Genomic DNA, 21,889 nt, shown 5'->3' on the forward strand with positions numbered 1-21,889 from the left:
ATTTTCTATGTTTCTATGTTTTACCAGTGCTGAGTTCAAAGAATTCATGACCTGTAATGGGATTCAACATGTCACATCTGCCCCGTTTAAACCAGCGTCCAATGGTCAGGCAGAGCGAGCAGTGCAAACCATAAAGCAAGGCTTGAAGAGGGTAACTGAAGGCTCACTGCAGAATCGCCTATCCTGAGTCCTGCTTAGCTACTGCACGAGACCACACTCACTCACTGGGATCCCACCTGCTGAACTGCTCATGAAAAGAGCACTTAAGACAAGGCTCTCGTTAGTTCACCCTGATCTACATGAACAGGTAGAGAGTAGGCGGCTTGAACAAAGTGCATACCATGATAGTGCAAATGTGTCACGTGAGATTGAAGTCAATGATCCTGTATTTGTATTAAATTATGGACAAGGTCCCAAGCGGCTTCCCGGCACTGTCGTGGCCAAAGAGGGGAGCAGGGTGTTTCGGGTCAAACTTTCAAATGGACTCATTCACCGGAAATACTTGGACCAAATCAAACTCAGATTCACGAACAACCCTGAGCAACCCACTTTGGACCCTACCTTTTTTGACCCCCCCCAACATACACACCAGTGGCAACCGGCACCACGGTTGACCATGAAGCAGAACCCATCATCCACAGCAGCCCAGCAGGGCCCAACACATCAGACAGCCCAGCAAGGCCAGCTGCACAGCAGCCCAGTGAGGGCCCAACAAATGATTCAAGAACACCAGCTTTCAGACCGAGACGATCAACCAGGGCAAGAAGGGCCCCAGATCGACTCACATTGTAAATAGTTACACTGTTGACTTTGTGGGGGGGGGGGGGGGGGAGTGTTGTTATATATGTGGACTTGTATTTACTCTGTATGGCCACCAGAGGGCTCTTCCCTGGAGTCCTTTGAGCTCACGGTGTTCAGTCTGACTCTTTCTCCATGCTCAACACTATCAATCTGACCAAGCTTTTGGTCATCTGCCATAATTTCTTCTTCTTTGGCTCAGTGTCAAATTGTTGTCTTATAACACACGTGAAGCATCTTGGGACAGTTCAAGAAGGCGACTCACCACCACCTTCTCAAGTGGCAATTGGGGATGGGCAATAAATGCCGGCCTCGCCAGCGATGCCCACATCCCAGGAACGAATAAAAGAAAAGTTGGAATACACTGTCTGGTAGGATGGTGGAAAAAAAGGGAATTGGATGATTAATTGAAGGAGAAAAAACTGCAGTGATGTGGGGAAAGAGCGTGGGATCGGGAGCAACTGAATTTCTGTTTAAAGGAGCAAGCGCAGATTCGATGGGCCGAATGGCCTCCTTCTGTGATGTACTATTCTATGAATCTATGATATTCTATCAGAATATTTATCAGGCCATTTGTATATATTATGAAAATACTTTTGATAGTCAGCCTCCAATTGATTTACATATTCAGTATTAATATTTACATTGTTGACATATATAAAAAATGACAGATTTATCAATGAAGAACCAAGAACAGCAAATTATTTCTAATCAAGTTTCACACCAGGATTGAGACACTGACCATCCAGTGTCCCCACCCTCTACACTCAGGGACTGAGATACCCCACGGTATCTCCCACTGACCATCCAGTGTCCCCACCCTCTGCACTCAGTGTTCACCTGGGGACTGAGATACCCCACGGTATCTCCCACTGACCATCCAGTGTCCCCACCCTCTGCACTCAGTGTTCACCCAGGGACTGAGATACCCATGAGGACTGTCTGTGAGCAGTGAGGTGGAGGGGAGGCTGAGCTGGGAGACAGATGGAAACCTGGTTTAGAGAAGGAGGAAAGGGTCCAGCTTTAATTTGGGGGATTAATACCAGGGCGGAGAGTGATACTGAAGTTATTGGTGCTTCGGGGGGTACAAGTCGCTGTGTAACATTAACTGTGCTCTATATTAACATTAAACATCTGTCTGTCACTCAGTCACAGACTCCGCACTCATTGACCCGTGTGTAGATCACACAGACCTGGACCAGCCCTGGAGGAGCACGGATTGTGGTCGGACTGAGTGTATCAGAAACGGTCAGTGTGATCAGGATCTTGTCCAAGGATGGTACAGATTTAAAAGGTAACGTGAGGGGAAAATGGCAGATAAACTAGCCATTAACCAAGAGTAAATGTCGAAAAAAGAGCAAAGTGTGAGATTAGGAAGCGGTTGTGTAGAGAGAGAGCGGGATCATCAGTCAGAGCAATGGGGCAGGGAGTGGATACAGGGAAAGGGGAACAGTCTATCGGTTGACAATTGAATCAATTCAGAGGCTGACTGTGTGATTGTTTCAGTTCTGGCGGATGGCAGATTCCGGAGACTGAGGTCCCACACCATCACTGCACCACAGGCTGGTTAAATGGTACTTTCAGACTTTATAATCTCAGATTCACTGTCCAGCACTGTTCACCTCGGTTACATCCTTCAATATTTATAATCCTCATTTCAGGAGCTCATCCCACCGTGGGCCAGGGAGAAGTGACGAGGACAGAGTGTTTTACTGGGTATGGAAATCGCTGCTACATGACCCGGGAGATAAAGATCAAAAACTGCACCAGTTACTTCATTTATGAGTTGAAGCCAACACCCGCCTGTGATGCTGCTTATTGCACAGGTACATTGCCGATTGTGAATGTCCCAGCAGGGTGACACTGGGATGTCCCGTGTCATCCACAGCGATAAGAAAGTTACACGCGGCAGGCCCCTCCTGGTTGTAAGGAACACCACGGATAAAGGATCTGAAACACAAAGTGATCTTTCCACCAAAGCTCCAGGAGCTGAATCAGACGCTGTTCTCTGTGTGTGTCGGACACTCTGTTCCCTGTGGTGCCCACTGATGGTGATAGACCCCCAGTGTAGCGCTGGGTACCCCATCCTCCCTCTCCTGGCTTTACAGGTCACGGGGAGTGGGATTGGGATATTCTGGGTTATATAAAGACTGGTGGTGTGACATTCTCCGGACTCTAGTACCAGCCTGATGACCTGTTCTGGTGTTCTCCACTCTGCACACTCCCATGTCTCTCTTCCTTTATTACAGATCCAGAGACATCCCCAACTCAGGGGCCCGAGGAACAATCGACTCTCGAATCCACTGACCATCCATCCACCATCCCAGTGGGGTCTGCAGCCTCAGGTATCTGCCTTGTGAGGTCCATTCTACACAGACTGTGCATCCTAATAACGGCCAAAATCATCAGTCTCCCTCTCTCTATCTGTCTGTGTGTGTGTCTCTCTCTCTTTTTTCTCTTTCTTTCTCTGTGTCCCCGTCTGTATCTCTCTCTCTCTGTCTCTCTCCAGTCCATCAATCAGTCAAAATCCCAGTGAAATTCATGATGTCTATATTTGACCCTCAGACACCGGGACTGTTTCGCATCAGATGACCCTCTGTCCACACCTGAGGAATCTCCCACCTTTCAGGGGGATTTTGTTGAGGGTGAGAACATTGCAAATCCTCAACAATTCAGGGAAATTAAATCCATCCCTCTGTCATAGTCAGGCGCAAATATATCGGGCCCGAGTCTCCCAAAGCTCCCATCACTGTCGGTCACTGGCTTTGCCCGGTCAGTGCTGTCACAACACAAGTTGCTGTCTCTTGTATTCGCTGGGTAAAATCATTGGGGCAAACACGGGAATATATAATGTGCTGCTTCAGTAATCTGCTCTCGGCTTCCAGCTCAACTCCCCCTCATTCTCGCTGATGTAATCTCTCTTTTTATCTCCCTTTCTTTCTGTCTCTCTCTCTCTATATTTTTCTGACTCTCTCTCTCTCACTCTCTCTATAATAGAAATATAGAAAATAGGTGCAGGAGTAGGCTATTCGGCCTTTCGAGCCTGCACCGCCATTCAATAAGATCATGGCTGATCATTCAACTTCAGTACCCCTTTCTTGCTTTCTCTCCACACGCCTTGATCCCTTTAGCCGTAAAGGCCATATCTAACTCCTTTTTGAATAAATCCAACGAACTGGCCTCAACAATTCTCTGTGGTAGAGAATTCCACAGGTTCACCACTCTCTGAGTGAAGAGGTTTCTCCTCATCTCAGTCCTAAATGGCTTACCCCTTATCCTTCGACTGCGACCCCCGAGTTCTGGACTTCCGCAACATTGGGAACATTCTTCCCGCATCTAACCTGTCCAGTCCTGTCAGAATTTTACATGTTTCTATGAGATCCCCTCTCATCCTTCTAAACTCCAGTGAATACAGGCCCAGTCGATCCAGTCTCTCCTCATATATGTCTCTCTCTATATATATTTTTCTGACTCTCACTCTCTATCGCTTTCTCGTTCTGTGTCTTCGTCTCTCTCACTCTCTCCATCTTTCCATTTCTGATTGTCTCTATCTCTCTCCAAGACACTCTCTCTCTCTCTCTCTCCAAGACTCTGTGCATATCTCTCTCTGCCTCTCTCGCTCTGTCTGTCTATCTCTCTTTGCCTCGCTCTCTCTCTCTCTGCCTCTCTTTGCCCCTCTCTCTGTTTCTCTCCCTGCCTCTTGCTTTGTCTCTCTCTCTCTATCACTATTTTCTCTCTCTCTGACTCTCTGTCTGTCTCGGTCTCCCTCTCTCAATGTCTCCCTTTCTCTTTGTCTCTATCTTTCCAAGTGTCTCTATCTCTTTCTCCATCTGTGTGCAGCTCTCTTTCTGCCTCTCTCCTTGTCTCTCTCTCTTTGCCTCTCCATCTGTCTTGCTCTCCCTCTGTCTCTCTCTAACTCTCTCTCCCACTCCTTGTCTATCTTTCTCTCTCACAGAGAGGGGCAAAGTGTGTTAGAAAGACAAGCCTGAAGGCTCTGTGCCTCAATGCAAGGAGTATTCGGAATAAGGTGGACAAATTAACTGCGCAGATAGCAGTTAACGATATGATGTAATTGGCATCACGGAGACATGGCTCCAGGGTGACCAAGGCTGGGAACTCAACATCCAGGGGTATTCAACATTTAGGAAGGATAGGCAGAAAGGAAAAGGAGGTGGGGTGGCATTGCTGGTTAAAGAGGAAATTAATGCAATAGTAAGAAAGGACATTAGCCTGGATGATGTGGAATCGATATGGGTGGAGCTACGGAATACCAAAGGGCAGAAAACGCTAGTGGGAGTTGTGTACAGACCATCAAACAGTAGTAGTGAGGTTGGGGACAGCATCAAACAAAAAATGAGGGATGTGTGCAATAAAGGTACAGCAGTTATCATGGGTGACTTTAATCTACATATTGATTGGGCTAACCAAAACTAGTAGCAATGCGGTGGAGGAGGATTTCCTGGAGTGTATTAGGGATGGTTGCTAGACCAATATGTCGAGGAACCAACCAGGGAGCTGGCCATCCTAAACTGGGTCTTGTGTAACGAGAGAGGATTAATTAGCAATCTTGTTGTGCGAGGCCCCTTGGGGAAGAGTGACCATAATATGGTAGAATTCTTTATTAAGATGGAGAGTGACAAAGTTAATTCAGAGACTAGGGTCCTGAACTTAAGGAAAGGTAACTTCGATGGTATGAGGCGTGAATTGGCTAGGATAGACTGGCGAATTATACTTAAAGGGTTAATGGTGGATAGGCAATGGCAGACATTTAAAGATCACATGGATGAACTTCAACAATTTACATCCCTGTCTGGAGTAAAAATAAAACGGGGAAGGTGGCTCAACCGTGGCTAACAAAGGAAATTAAGGATAGTGTTAAATCCAAGGAAGAGTCATAGAAATTGGGCAGAAAAAGCAGCAAACCTGAGGACTGGGAGAAATTTAGAATTCAGCAGAGGGGGACAAATAGTTTAATTAGGAGGGGGAAAATAGAATACGAGAAGAAGCTTGCCGGGAACATAAAAACTGACTGCAAAAGCTTCTATAGATATGTGAAGAGAAAAAGATTAGTGAAGAGAAACGTAGGTCCCTTGCAATCGGATTCAGGTGAATTTATAACGGGGAACAAAGAAATGGCAGACCAATTGAACAAATACTTTGGTTCTGTCTTCACGAAGGAAGGCGCAAATAATCTTCCGGGGACCGAGGGTCGAGTGAGAAGGAGGAACTGAAGGATATCCTTATTAGGCTGGAAATTGTGTTCGGGAAATTGATGGGATTGAAGGCCAATAAATCCCCAGGGCCTGATAGTCTGCATCCCAGAGTACTTAAGGAAGTGGCCCTAGAAATAGTGGATGCATTGATGATCATTTTCCAACAGTCTATCTACTCTGGATCAGTTCCTATGGACTGGACGGTAGCTAATGTAACACCACTTTTTAAAAAGGGAGGGAGAGAGAAAGTGGGTAATTATAGACCGGTTAGCCTGACATCAGTAGTGGGGAAAATGTTAGAGTCAATTATTAAGGATGAAACAGCAGCGCATTTGGAAAGCATTGACAGGATCGGTCCAAGTCAGCGTGGATTTATGAAAGGGAAATCATGCTTGATAAATCTTCTGGAATTTTTGGAGGATGTAACTAGTAGAGTGGACAAGGGAGAACCAGTGGATGTGGTGTATTTGGACTTTCAAAAGGCTTTTGACAAAGTCCCACACAAGAGATTGGTGTGCAAAATCAAAGCACATGGTATTGGGGGTAATGTACTGACGTGGATAGAGAACTGGTTGGCAGACAGGAAGCAGAGAGTCGGGATAAACGGGTCCTTTTCAGAATGGCAGGCAGTGACTAGTGGAGTGCTGCAGGGCTCAGTGCTGGGACCCCAGCTATTTACAATATACATCAATGATTTAGATGAAGGAATTGAGTGTAAAATCTCCAAGTTTGCAGATGACACTAAACTGGGTGGCGGTGTGAGCTGTGAGGGGGGTGCTAAGAGGCTGCAGGGTGACTTGGACAGGTTAGGTGAGTGGGCAAATGCATGGAAGATGCAATATAATGTGGATAAATGTGAGGTTGTCCACTTTGGGGGCAAAAACGTGAAGACAAAATATTATCTGAATGGCGGCAGATTAGGAAAAGGGGAGGTACAACGAGACCTGGGTGTCATGGTTCATCAGTCATTGAAAGTTGGTATACAGGTACAGCAGGCGGTGAAGAAGGCAAATGGTATGTTAGCCTTCATAGCTAGGGGATTTGAGTATAGGAGCAGGGAGGTCTTACTGCAGTTGTACAGGGCCTTGGTGAGGTCTCACCTGGAATATTGTGTTCAGTTTTGGTCTCCTAATCTGAGGAAGGACGTTCTTGCTATTGAGGGAGTGCAGCGAAGGTTCACCAGACTGATTCCTGGGATGGCAGGACTGACATATGAGGAGAGACTGGATCAACTGGTCCTTTATTCACTGGAGTTCAGAAGGATGAGAGGGGATCTCTTAGAAACATAAAGATTCTGACGGGACTGGACAGGTTAGATGCAGGAAGAATGTTCCCAATGTTGGGGAAGTCCAGAACCAGGGGACACAGTCTTAGGATAAGGGGTAGGCCATTTAGGACTGAGATGAGGAGAAACTTCTTCACTCAGAGTTGTTAACCTGTGGAATTCCCTGCCACAGAGAGTTGTTGATGCCAGTTCACTGGATATATTCAAGAGGGAGTTAGATGTGGCCCTTACGGCTAAAGGGATCAAGGGGTATGGAGAGAAAGCAGGAAAGGGGTACTGAGGGAATGAGCAGCCATGATCTTATTGAATGGTGGTGCAGGCTCGAAGGGCTGAATGGCCTACTCCTGCACCTATTTTCTATGTTTTTATGGGGCAAATGTGAGAGAGCTCAGACACTGAGTATGTTCAAGACAGAGGTGGATAATTTTGGGTAACGAAGGGGATGAAGGGATTATGGGGACAGAGCGGGAAGGTGGAGTTGAGGTCGATGATCGGCCATGATCCTGTTGAATGACTGAGCAGGCTCAAGGGGCCGAATGGCCAACTCCTGCTCCTATTTCTGATGTTCTTTTGAGAACGTCACAAAGGGAGAATAGAAATCATATCAGAAGAGGGGACAGGAGGAGACAAAAGGGGGACGAGAGAAAGGAAGGCCGAGAATGCAAATACAGAGAGAGTAGAATGGAGGCGAGGGGTTGAGATAAAACGTGAATAAAAGGGAGGGGAAGGAGAGAGTGAATGCAAATCCAGAGGCAGGAGAGCATGAAATCGAGGGGAGCAAGAATTCTAACTCCGTCCCTTTGACCTGTGCTGAACTCTCGCCCTGTTTAGGCTTTTGAAGTTGTGACTGTTGTTTTTAGATCCCAAGGAGCAGTGGATTAACGTGCAGCTTACTTCGACGACCAAGCTCCATCCTGAAATGAAGAAGAAGTTCATTGCGAGAGATAGCACGGCACTGAGGGCAAACACGAGGCAACACCTCACCACATCCTCCCTCTCACCGTCTTAATTCACCTTAGACACCTCACCAGCTCCACTTACCCCTCTGGGTATCGTCCACATTCATGGAGCTGTGGTAACGGGCAGCTCGAGGGGCTGAATGGCCTCCTGCTGTTCCTGTGTAACAGACTCGAGGGGCTGAATGGCCTCCTCCTGTTCCTGTGTAACAGACTCGAGGGGCTGAATGGCCTCCTCCTGTTCCTGTGTAACAGGCTCGAGGGGCTGAATGGCCTCCTGTTCCTGTGTAACAGACTCGAGGGGTTGAATGGCCTCCTCCTCTTCCTGTGTAACAGACTCGAGGGGCTGAATGGGCCTCCTCCTGTTCCTGTGTAACAGGCTCGAGGTGCTGAATGGCCTCCTCCTGTTCCTGTGTAACAGGCTCGAGGGGCTGAATGGCCTCCTCCTGTTCCTGTGTAACTGGCTCGAGGGGCTGAAAGGCCTCCTCCCATTCCAGTGTAACAGGCTCGAGGGGCTGAATGACCTCCTCCTGTTCCTGTGTAACTGGCTCGAGGGGCTGAATGACCTCCTCCTGTTCCTGTGTAACAGGCTCGAGGGGCTGAATGACCTCCTCCTGTTCCTGTGTAACTGGCTCGAGGGGCTGAATGACCTCCCCTCCTGTTCCTCTGTAACAGGCTCGAGGGACTGAATGGCCTTCTGTTCCTCTAACAGGCTCAGGGGGCTGAATGGCCTCCTGATGGTGGAATCATTCTCTGTCATTCTTTTCTCTCTCTCTCTCTGTCATGGTCTCTCTAACTCTTTCGGTCTCTCTCTTTCACTCTCTCTTCCTCTGTGTGTCTCGCTCTCTCTTTCTCTCCATTCTCCGCTTCTTTCTCTCTATTTCTCACCCACTGTCTCTCTCTCACCCTCTGTCTTTCTCTGCCACTGTCTCTATCTCGTTGTCTTTCTCTCACACACACTGTCTCTCTCTGTCTATCTCTCTCTCCCCTCTGTCACTGTTTCTCTCTCCCCCTCTCTCAAACACTCTCTTTTGCTGTCTCTCTCGCTCTCTGTCACTGTTTATCTCTCTCTCTCTCACTCTCTCACTGTTTATCTCTCTCTCACTCTGTCTCTCTTTATCCCTCTTTCTCTCCATCCCCCCTCTCTGTCACTGTTTATCTTTCTGTCTCTCTCTCTCTATCACTGTTTATCTCTCTCTCACTCTGTCTCTCTCTCTATCCCTCTTTCTCTCTATCCCCCCCTCTCTGTCACTGTTTATCTCTTTCTGTCTCTCTCTCTATCACTCTTACTGTTGCTCTCTCTATCCCCCCCTCGCGCTCTCTCTCTCTCTCCCTGTTTATCTCTCTCTCCCCCTGCACTCCCACCCTTGCTGCAACACTCACCCTTTCTCCTGTCTGCGATGCAGATGAATCAGATGATGAAGGAACACTGTCCAAACGAAGCGTTCAGTTTCAAGCCGGAGGATGTTGAGTGCTCGGATGCGGATTGCCGGACCGAGCCTGTCAGCCAGAGCCCATGATGCCGTCTCTGCGTGCGTGTGTGTGACACCTGCCTTGATTCCAGCTCTGTCTGACCGACCATTGTCTTTTTTAACGCAAGGAAACTCTCCGCAAAGGGTTAACCTCCAACTAGACGCGTGCTATTCTTGTATCACTTTTGATTCCTCTTCGCACTGCGAGGGCGCGGGAGCTTTCAGCGTTAGCAGTGGGAAATACCATCCCATGTTTAAGTAGTAACCACTGGACCGTTGAACCGAGACTCGGCCTCCAACTCGGGCCTGTTTCAGGCAGAGGGGACCTCCTGCTCAGTGAGGGAATCTCAGCAAAGACCCAGCCAGAGGCTCCTGAGCTTCAGGGAGCTATCAGTCTCCGCTGATAATGGGCGGGCGCGAGGGCAAGAGGTAGTCCTGGCCAAAGGACAAGCTCTGGGTGGATATCTGCGTTGTAATTGTGCTTTCTCTAGAGTGGGGGCAAGTAGCTGGTTGTGGTCCTTACAGAATTCATTCTAGACTTATAATTGCTGTTCTACCAAAGAATATCTTTACTTATGTGAGACAAAAGCTACACTTTTTAATAAGATGATGAAGGAAGCAGTTATGATGAAGAAAGGTTGAGCAGGTTGGGCCTGTACTCATTGGAGTTTAGAAGAATGAGAGATGATGTTTTTGAAACATATAAGATAATGGGGGGGGGCTCAACAGGGTAGATAGAGAGAGGATATTTCCCTTCGTGGGGGAATCTAGGGGCATAGTCTCAGAATAAAGGGCCGCCCATTTAGAACTGAGATGAGAAGAAATTTCTTCTGAGGGTTGTAAATCTGTGGAATCCTCTGCCCCAGAGAGCTGTGGAAGCTGGGACGTTGAATATATTTAAGGTGGAGATAGACAGATTTTGAGCGATGAGGGAGTAAAAGGTTATGGGGAACGGGCACGGAAATGGAGCTGAGCCCACGATCGGATCAGCCATGATTGTATTGAATGGCAGAGCAGGCGCGAGGAGCCAAATGGCCGACTCCTGCTCCTATTCCTTATGTTCTTATCGTCCTGTCAAAAGGAGAACCTCTGGGTAGATATCATCATTGTAATTGGGGTTTCTCTAGAGTGGGGAGGTAATCAGTTGGTTGTGGTCCTTACAGAGTTAATTGTAGGCTTATAAGCAAAGATACTTTTTGGTAGAATAGCAATTATGAGACAAAAGCTAAATGTTTTGATAAGATGAGGGAGGAATGGAGTTATACCGAGCTCATGAGCCCAGTGCAAAATAGGTAAGGGCACCAGCTTTATTAACCGAAGTTACTGGTAACAGGCGGGTCCAGTGAGATTCTCCTGACATGGAGATTTATTCCTGAGGAAGTGGAAAGCATCTTGCCCCACGTCAGTGAACAGGCGTGTTGTGGAAATGACCCAGTGGTCGGTCCCCGTTCTGTGGTGTGACGGTGGAAAGCTGTAGATGTGAGCCAGACATGGTCAGGGCAGTTGTAGCTTCCATTGATGGATATTTGGACAAGGGGGAACCTGGAGCTTAGAAAGGAGCAATAACGTGGCAGACGGGAGAGGGGATTTGTACTGCAAGGGTTTGTAGGGCCTGAATACTGAGCCCAGAACTGTAAGGCCCTTTGAGCCCTCGACCATCAGCTGTGTCCGTAAGCCCCATCGATTTAGTGTGTGTTTAAATGCGACTGCATGATTTGTACTGTTCAATAAATCGACAAACGCTTAACCTGCACGTGTCAAGAAGCTTATTGATCTTGGAGGAATGGCGAGATCATCTGATCAGGAAAAGCCTGTTTTTTTTCTCCCGGTAAGGAACGCTCGCTGTCCAATGATTGGTGGAGGGAGGCTGGGGTCAGATGGGATGTCACTGTAACCGGTGGGTGGGGGGTCTTTCCATCCCCCATCCCGCATCCCCAGTTACCGTGTGTCGTTTCCCCCCCCCCAATTGTATTGTGCTCACCTTGGCTAATCCATCTCACTCAAAATGGCTCACACAGGGACATGGGGACAGGAGTAGGTGGTTCAGCCCCTCGAGCCTGTTCCCCCACTGAATGAGATCATGGCTGATCTGTATGTTAACTCCGTCTACCTGCCTTGGTCCCATATCCCTTGATAGCCTTACCCAACAAAAGGCTCAGTATTGAAATTTGCAATTAACCCCCAGCCTGAACAGGTTTCTGTGGGGAGAGAGTCTCAGATTTCCACTGCCCTTTGTGTGAAGAAGTTTTTCCTGACATCACCTCTGATCGGCCTAGCTCGAATTTTTGAGGTTATGCCCCATAAGAACATAAGAAATAGGAGCAGGAGTAGGCCATTTGACCCCTCGAGCCTGCTCCGCCATTCAGTAAGATCATGGCTGATCTGATCTTGGCCTCGTCCACTTCCCCACCCTTGACTCCCCTATAGTGCAAGAATTTGTCGATCTCAGCCTTGAATATATTCAATGAACCAGCCTCTACAGCTCCCTGCGGCAGAGAATTCCATAGATTTACAACCCTCAGAGAAGAAATTCCTCCTTATCTCCATTTTAAATGGGCGGCCTCTTATTCTGAAACTATGCCGAGTTCTAGATTCCCCAACGAGGGGAAACATCCTCTCTGCATCTACCCTGTCCAGCCCCATCAGTATCCTACACGTTTCAATAAGATCACCTCTCATTCTTCTAAACTCCAATGAGTAAAGGCCCAACCTGCTCAACCTTTCCTCATAAGACAATCACTTCATCCCAGGAGTGTGTTAGCATTTATTGGGAGGTCCCTGGGAGTGTGTCAGTATTTACAGGGGGTCCCCGGGAGTGTGTCAGTATTTACAGGGGGTCCCTGGGAGTGTGTCAGTATCTACAGGGGGTCCCTGGGAGTGTGTCAGTATCTACAGGGAGTCCCTGGGAGTGTGTCAGTATCTACAGGGGGTCCTCGGGAGTGTGTCAGTATCTACAGGGAGTCCCCGGGATTGTGTCAGTATCTACAGGGGGTCCCTGGGAGTGTGTCAGTATCTACAGGGGGTCCTCGGGAGTGTGTCAGTATCTACAGGAGGTCCCTGGGAGTGTGTCAGTATCTACAGGAGGTCCCTGGGAGTGTGTCAGTATCTACAGGGGGTCCTCGGGAGTATGGCAGCATTTACAGTGGGTCCCCGAGAGAGTGTCAATATTTACAGGGGGTCCCCAGGAGTGTGTCAATATTTACAGGGGATCCCTGAGAGTGTGTCAGTATTTACAGGGGATCCCTGGGAGTATGCCAGTGTTTACTGGGGGTCTCCGGGAGTGTGTCATTATTACAGGTGGTGCACAGGAGTGTGCCAGGATTTAAATGGAGGTCCCCGGGAGTGTGCCAGTATTCACAGCAGGTCCCCGGGAGTGTGTCGATATTCAAATGAGGTCCCCGGGAGTGTGTCAGTTTTTACAGGGGGTCCCCGGGAGTGTGTCTGTATTTACAGGGGGTCCCCGGGAGTGTGTCTGTATTTACAGGGGGTCCCCGGGAGTGTGTCTGTATTGACAGGGGGGTCCCCGGGAGTGTGTCTGTATTGTCAGGGGGTCCCCGGGAGTGTGTCTGTATTTACAGGGGGTCCCCGGGAGTGTGTCTGTATTGTCAGGGGGTCCCCGGGAGTGTGTCTGTATTGTCAGGGGGTCCCCGGGAGTGTGTCTGTATTGACAGGGGGTCCCCGGGAGTGTGTCTGTATTGACAGGGGGTCCCCGGGAGTGTGTCTGTATTGACAGGGGGTCCCCTGGAGTGGGAGTGGGAGCGGGTGCAGGAGTCAGCCACCCTGAGAAGATGACTGAATCACACAGTGCGACAAAACCGGTGTCACAGGATCTCAGGTAGCTGATTGGACCGAGGTCAAGCCAAGCAGTGGGGTCAGGACCTAGGAGTCGTCAGCGAGGCGCGGGAAGAGCAAGGTCGGGGCCCAGGAGCGAGGACACCCTTTACCCTCGGGCGGTAAGCATGGAGACACTTTTATCGCCCATCTGGGGCGTGAACAGAGGCGGATTCAGTTTAACATAGAGTTTAATAGATACAGTAATACTGATGCATAGTAGGTTGTTGGAACAGTTCATTTTGTTGTTATTCGATCTTCTTTGGCTCACTAGTGGGGTGCCGCAGGGCTCAGTGCTGGGACCCCAGCTATTTACAGTATACATTGAGATGATTTAGATGAAGGAATTGAGTGTAATATCTCCAAGTTTGCAGATGACACTAAGCTAGGTGGCGGTGTGAGCTGTGAGGGGGACACGAAGAGGCTGCAGGGTGATTTGGACAGGTTAGGTGAGTGGGCAAATGCTTGGCAGATGTAGTATAATGTGGATAAATGTGAGGTTATCCACTTTGGGGGCAAAAACACGAAGGCAGAATATTATCTGAATGGCGGCAGATTAGGAAAAGGGGAGGTGCAACGAGACCTGGGTGTCATGGTTCATCAGTCATTGAAAATTGGCATGCAGGTACAGCAGGCGGTGAAGAAGGCAAATGGTATGTTGGCCTTCATAGCTAGGGGATTTGAGTATAGGAGCAGGGAGGTCTTACTGCAGTTGTACAGGGCCTTAATGAGGCCTCACCTGGAATATTGTGTTCAGTTTTGATCTCCTAATCTGAGGAAGGACGTTCTTGCTATTGAGGGAGTGCAGCGAAGGTTCACCAGACTGATTCACGGGATGGCTGGACTGACATATGAGGAGAGACTGGATCAACTGGGCCTTTATTCACTGGAGTTGAGAAAGATGAGAGAGGATCTCATAGAAACATAAAAATTCTGACGGGACTGGACAGGTTAGATGCAAGAAGAATGTTCTCGATGCTGGGGAACTCCAGAACCAGGGAACATAGTTTAAGGATAAGGGGTAAGTCATTTAGGATGGACCGGAGGAGAAACTTCTTCACTCAGAGTTGTTAACCTGTGGAATTCCTAACCGCAGAGAGTTGTTGATGCCAGTTTATTGGATATATTCAAGAGGGAGTTAGATATGGCCTTTACGGCCAAAGGGATCAAGGGGTATGGAGAGAAAGCAGGAAAGTGGTACTGAGGGAATGATCAGCCATGATCATATTGAATGGTGGTGTTGGCTCAAATTGCCGAATGGCCTACTCCTGCACCTATTTTCTATGTTTCTATGTCAATAGGTAGACTGGAGCCTGCAGCCTGCTCACAGATGGTTACTGAGCCCCACTCTCAGCTCCCTCACTGACCAGCCCCTCCCAGCCCTTGAGTTTGGTGCTCACTCCGTGTTCTGTAAATGTAGACAACTACTTATCATTGGTAGATCTCCCGGGGCATTGCTTGGGGCAGTCTGCAGGGTGAGCAACAGTCACACATGTAACTGGGCCCCACTGAGAGAAGGAGGCACAGAGAAGACAACCAATCCCATCACTGCCCAATGCCTGCACACCCGACTCTCTGGTTCATAACCAAGTGCAAAGCTGTTATTGTATTCCAGCACATCCAACCTAAGGCCCAAGGCTTTTTGGCCAAACACAGTTGCATCAAGGTGAGGCCCTTTAACTGGACGGGTCAAACTGTGACATCACAGGACAAGCCTGACCCTACCCTGTGCATCACGTGATCACTGACATCACGATAGGTTTGTAAACAGGGGCAACATGAGGCAGAAGAGGCTGCACAAGCAGTTTCAGTGAAGGAAAGGGAGCTGTACTGACTGTGACTAAGTGGCTGATCTCTCTAGGAGTGAATGTGACCGGCTAGAAGACCTGATGAAGGGAGCGTGAACAATGGAATCATCGCTAACCAGCTGACAGTCGGAAGGGTGTTGCTGTAGAAGGTTTGTTTATTCCAGCTAGAATAATTCCCCTGTGAAAGTCAGAGTGCCGAACACCATAAACCACTGCAGTGACCATGCAGACATCAATGCTCAAACCCTGGGAACTGAAACCAGATCAGTACTCGCTCGTTCTGATCAACTGGGATAATCCCTGGGATAAGGAGTCGATGGGAAACTCTTGTCCCAGCTGTTACTAGTGCCCTCTGACCTTGCCAATCCCTGGGTTCTTGTCAAGAACCTGCTCCCAGGTCAGCTGGCTCAGGTACTGCCACCAATAGCCCTCCGATTATGTCAGAGAAGTTCCTTGTCCCAGTCATCCTGGTTCACCAGATGGCATTGCTGCCATTCTGGACCATCTCTCGGATTCTGAAGAAGGTGTACATTCCCCAACTCCACAACCTTTAATACTCAGGTGGCATCAGAATCGGTGGCCAGTGACATTACATGAAAAGAAACAAGTTGATAGTTTTGCCCCCAGAATCTGCATTAAGCATTTACAGCTTCAATGGTTTACATAGAAAATAGGTGCAGGAGTAGGCCATTCGGCCCTTCGAGCCTGCACCACCATTCAATGAGTTCATGGCTAAACATGCAACTTCAGTACCCCATTCTTGCTTTCTCGCCATACCCCTTGATCCCCCAAGTAGTAAGGACTACATTTAACTCCTTTTTGAATATATTTAGTGAATTGGCCTCAACAACTTTCCATGGTAGAGAATTCCACAGGTTCACCACTCTCTGGTTGAAGAAGTTTCTCCTCATCTCGGTCCTAAATGGCTTACCCCTTATCCTTAGACTGTGACACCTGGTTCTGGACTTCCCCAACATTGGGAACATTCTTCCTGCATCTAACCTGTCGAAACCCGTCAGAATTTTAAACGTTTCTATGAGATTCCCTCTCATTCTTCTGAACTCCAGTGAATACAAGCCCAGTTGATCCAGTCTTTCTTGAGATGTCAGTCCCACCATCCTGGGAATCAGTCTGGTGAACCTTCAACGCACTCCCTCAATAGCAAGAATGTCTTTCCTCAAGTTAGGAGACCAAAACTGTACACAATACTCCAGGTGTGGCCTCACCAAGGCCCTGTATAACTGTTGTAACACCTCCCTGCCCCTGTACTCAAATCCCATTGCTATGAAGGCCAACATGCCATTTGCCTTCTTAACTGCATATGTACCATGACACCCAGGTCTTGTTGCACCTCTCCTTTTCCTAATCTGTCACCATCAGATAATAGTCTGTCTCTCTGTTTTTACCACCAAAGTGGATAACCTCACATTTATCCACATTATTCTTCATCTGCCATGCATTTGCCCACTCACCTAACCTATCCAGGTCACTCTGCAGCCTCATAGCATCCTCCTCGCAGCTCACACTGCGAACCAACTTAGTGTCATCTGCAAATTTGGAGATACTACATTTAATCCCCTCATCTAAATCATTAATGTACAATGTAAACAGCTGGGGCCCCAGCACAGAACCTTGCGGTTCCCCACTAGTCACTGCCTGCCATTCTGAAAAGTACCCATTTACTCCTACTCTTTGCTTCCTGTCTGACAACCAGTTCTCAATCCACGTCAGCACACTAACCCCAATCCCATGTGCTTTAACTTTGCACATTAATCTCTTGTATGAGACCTTGTCGAAAGCCTTCTGAAAGTCCAAATACACCACATCAACTGGTTCTCCCTTGTCCAATCTACTGGAAACATCCTCAAAAAATTCCAGAAGATTTGTCAAGCATGATTTCCCTTTCACAAATCCATGCTGACTTGGACCTATCATGTCACCTCTTTCCAAATGCGCTGCTATGACATCCTTAATAATTGATTCCATAATTTTACCCACTACCGATGTCAGGCTGACCAGTCTATAATTCCGTTTTCTCTCCCTCCTTTTTAAAAAAAGTGGGGTTACATTGGCTACCCTCCACTCCATAGTAACTGATCCAGAGTCTATGGAATGTTGGAAAATGACTGTCAATGCATCCGCTATTTCCAAGGCCACCTCCTTAAGTACTCTGGGATGTAGACCATCAGGCCCTGGGGATTTATGGGCCTTCAATCCCATCAATTTCCCCAACACAATTTCCCGACTGATAAGGATTTCCCTCAGTTCCTCCTTCTTACTCGACCCTCTGACCCCTTTTATATCCGGAAGGTTGTTTGTGTCCTCCTTAGTGAATACCAAACAAAAGTACTTGTTCAATTGGTCTGCCATTTCTTTGTTCCCAGTTATGACTTCCCCTGATTCTGACTGCAGGGGACCTACGTTTGTCTTTACTAACCTTTTTCTCTTTACATATCTATAGAAGGTTTTGCAGTCCATTTTAATGTTCACTGCAAGCTTCCTCTCGTACTCTATTTTCCCTGCCCTAATCAAACCCTTTTGTCCTCCTCTGCTGAGTTCTAAATTTCTCCCAGTCCCTGGGTTCGCTGCTATTTCTGGACAATTTGTATGCCACTTCCTTGGCTTTAATATTATCCCTGATTTCCCTTGATAGCCACGGTTGAGTCACCTTCCCTTTTTTATTTTTACGCCAGATAGGGATGTACAATTGTTGTAGTTCATCCATGCGGTCTCTAAATGTCTGCCATTGCCCATCCACTGTCAACCCCTTAAGTATCATTCGCCAGTCTATCCTGGCCAATTCACGCCTCATACCTTCAAAGTTACCCTCCTTTAAGTTCTGGACTATGGTCTCTGAATTAATTGTTTCATTCTCCATCCTAATGTAGAATTCCACCATATTATGGTCACTCTTCCGCAAGGGGCCTCGCACAACGAGATTGCTAATTAATCCTCTCTCATTACACAACACCCAGTCTAAGATGGCCTCCCCCCTAGTTGGTTCCTTGACATATTGGTCTAGAAAATCATCCCTTATACACTCCAGGAAATCCTCCTCCACCGTATTGTTTCCTGTTTGGTTAGCCCAATCTATATGCATATTAAAGTCACCCATGATAACTGCTGCACCTTTATTGCATGCACCCCTAATGTCCTGTTTGCTGCCCTCCCCAACATCACTACTACTGTTTGGAGGTCTGTACACAATTCCCACTAGCGTTTTCTGCCCTTTGGTATTCCGTAGCTCCACCCATACCGATCCCACATCATCTAAGCTGATGTCTTTCCTTATAATTGCATTAATTTCCTCTTTAACCAGCAACGCCACCCCGCCTTCTTTTCCTTTCTGTCTATCCTTCCTAAATGTTGAATACCCCTGGATGTTGAGTTCCCAGCCTTGGTCACCCTGGAGCCATGTCTCCGTGATGCCAACCACATCGTATCCGTTAACTGCTATCTGTGCAGTTAATTTGCCCACCTTATTCCGAATACTCCTCGCATTGAGGCTCAGAGCCTTCAGGCTTGCCTTTTTAACACACTTTGACCCTTTAGAAATTTACTGCAAAGTGGCCCTTTTTGTTTTTTGCCTTGGGTTTCTCTGCCCTCCCCCTTTACTCATCTCCTTTCTGTCTTTTGCTTCTGTCTCCATTTTGTTTCCCTCTGTCTCCCTGCATTGGTTCCCATCTCCCTGCCATATTAGTTTAACTCCTCCCCAATAGCATTAGCAAACACTCCCCCTAGGACATTGGTTCTGGTCCTGCCCAGGTGCAGACCGTCCGGTTTGTACTGGTCCCACCTCCCCCAGAACCGGTTCCAATGCCCCAGGAATTTGAATCCCTCCCTGCTGCACCACTGCTCAAGCCACGTATTCATCTGCGCTATCCTGCGATTCCTACTCTGACTAGCACGTGGCACTGGTAGCAATCCTGAGATTACTACTTTTGAGGTCCTACTTTTTAATTTAGCTCCTAGCTCCTTAAATTCGTCTCGTAGGACCTCATCCGATTTTTTTACCTATATCGTTGGTACCAATATGCACCACGACAACTGGCTGTTCACCCTCCATTTTCAGAAAGTCCTGCACCCGCTCCAAGACATACTTGACCCTTGCACCAGGCAGTCAACACACCATCCTGGAGTCTCGGTTGCGGCCGCAGAAACGCTTATCTATTCCCCTTACAATTGAATCCCCTATCACTATCGCTCTCCCACTCTTTTTCCTGCCCTCCTGTGCAGCAGAGCCAGCCACGGTGCCTTGAACTTGGCTGCTGCTGCCCTCCCCTGATGAATCATCCCCCCCAACAGTACTCAAAGCGGTGTATCTGTTTTGCAGGGGGATGACCGCAGGGGACCCCTGCACTACCTTCCTTCCACTGCTGTTGGTCTTCCTTTCCCTATCTGGCTGTGGACCCTTTACCTGCAGTGAGACCAACTCACGTCATTCTCAGCATCGTGGATGTTCCAGAGTGAATCCACCCTGAGCTCCAATTCCGCAACGCGGTCTGTCATGAGCTGGAGGCGGATACACTTCCCGCACACGTAGTCGTCAGGGACACCGGAAGTGTCCCTGAGTTCCCACATAGTACAGGAGGAGCATATCACGTATCTGAGCTCTCCTGCCATGACTTAACCCTTAGATACACTTAATTTGGCGACAACAATGTTAACAGGTTACTTACTGATATAAAAAAGAAAAAGACAACAATGTTAACAGGTTACTGATATAAAAAAGAAAAAGAAAAGCTACTCACCAATCACTTACCCCTTTGGCTTTGACATCACCTTTTGATTTCTTTCTACTTTCTTGCAACGCCACGAACTCCCGCCTCTCGCTGCCGTTGGGCCTTTTGTAAGCCTCACCAACGCCACGAACTCCGCCTCTGACTACCCTTACGATACAAGGGTAGCGCTAAAGTACCTGTAGTTGTCTTGTTGTGATCCAGTGATTTAAAAACAAATCTGCAATTTCTACTTCTGCTAGAGGTACACGGTTGGCATCAGGGTGAGAGAGAAAATGGGCGTTTCATCAAAGTACCTACAGACTAAAGTCGTGAGTAACAAAACCACAAAGACAAGTGGATGAGATACACACGAGAGAGCACAGAAATAATAGAAACATAGAAAATAGGTGCAGGAGTAGGCCATTCGGCCCTTCGAGCCTGCACCACCAATCAATAAGATCATTGCTGATCATTCACCTCAGTATCCCTTTCCTGCTTTCTCTCCATACCCCTTGTTCCCTTTAGCCGTAAGGGCCATATCTAACTCCCTCTTGAATATGTCCAATGAACTGGCATCAACAACTCTCTGCAGCAGGGAATTCCACAGGTTAACAACTCTCTGAGTGAAGAAGTTTCTCCTCATCTCAGTCCTAAATGGTCGACCCCTTATCCTATCCCTTATCCATGTCCCCTGGTTCTGGACTTCCTCAACATTGGGAACATTCTTCCCGCATCTAACCTGTCCAGTCCCGTCACAATCTTATACGTTTCTATGAGATTCCCTCTCATTCATTTAAACTCCAGTGAATAAAGGCCCAGTTGATCAAGTCTCTCCTCATATGTCAGTTCAGCCATCCCTGGAATCAGTCTGGTGAACCTTCGCTGCACTCCCTCAATAGCAAGAACGTCCTTCCTCAGATTAGGAGACTAAAACTGAACACAATATTCCAGGTGAGGCCTCACCAAGACCCCATACAATTGCAGTAAGACCTCCCTGCTCCTATACTCAAATCCCCTACCTATAAAGGCCAACATACCATTTGTCTTCTTCACCACCTGCTGTACCTGCATGCCAACTTTCAATGACTGATGAACCATGACAACCAGGTCTCGTTGCACCTCCCCTTTTCCTAATCTGCCGCCATTCAGATAATATTCTGCCTTTGTGTTTTTGCCACCAAAATGGATAACCTCACATTATCCACATTATACTGCATCTGCCATTCATTTGCCCACTCACCTAACCTGTACAAGTCACCCTGCAGCCGCTTAGCATCCTCCTCACAGCTCATACCGCCACCCAGTTTAGTGTCATCTGCAAACTTGGAGATATTACACTTAATTCCTTCATCTAAATCATTAATGTATATTGTAAAGAGCTGGGGTCCCAGCACTGAGCCCTGCGGCACTCCACTAGTCACTGCCTGCCATTCTGAAAAGGACCTGTTTATCCCTACTCTCTGCTTCCTGTCTGCCAACCAGTTCTCCATCCACATCAGTACATTACCCCCAATACCATGTGCTTTGATTTTTCACACCAATCTCTGGTGCGAGACCTTGTCAAAAGCCTTTTGAAAGTCCAAATACACCACATCCACTGGTTCTCCGTTGTCCACTTTGCTAGTTACATCCTCAAAAAATTCCAGAAGATTGTCAAGCATGATTTCCCTTTCATAAGTCCATGCTGAGTTGGACCGATCCTGTCACTGCTTTCCAATTGTGCTGCTATTTCATCTTTAATAATTGATTCCAACATTTTCCCCACTACTGATGTCAGGCTAATCGGTCTACAATTACCCCATTTC

General features: G+C 47.8%; 1 protein-coding gene across 6 annotated transcripts in view; it reads left to right on the top strand.

Annotated features, from left to right (window-relative positions):
* The window catches only part of fbxo41 (F-box protein 41), a 248,309-nt gene extending 236,902 nt beyond the window's left edge, over window positions 1-11,407 (top strand). For 4 of the 6 annotated variants that reach the window (XM_070866554.1, XM_070866561.1, XM_070866560.1 and 1 more), the window contains exons 15-18: window positions 2,305-2,372; window positions 2,460-2,624; window positions 3,048-3,143; window positions 9,659-11,407. In XM_070866554.1, coding sequence (XP_070722655.1) covers window positions 2,305-2,372; window positions 2,460-2,624; window positions 3,048-3,143; window positions 9,659-9,723 — 394 coding nt within the window. In that variant the 3' untranslated portion in view covers window positions 9,724-11,407. Of the gene's footprint in view, window positions 1-1,947; window positions 1,971-2,304; window positions 2,373-2,459; window positions 2,625-3,047; window positions 3,144-9,658 lie in introns of those variants that run through there. The other 2 variants (XM_070866562.1, XM_070866578.1) reach the window with 2 other exon arrangements.
* The last annotated feature ends 10,482 nt before the right edge of the window (window positions 11,408-21,889 follow it).

Source organism: Pristiophorus japonicus, chromosome 2 (genome assembly GCF_044704955.1).
Source record: "Pristiophorus japonicus isolate sPriJap1 chromosome 2, sPriJap1.hap1, whole genome shotgun sequence".
Taxonomy (NCBI): Eukaryota; Metazoa; Chordata; class Chondrichthyes; family Pristiophoridae; genus Pristiophorus; species Pristiophorus japonicus.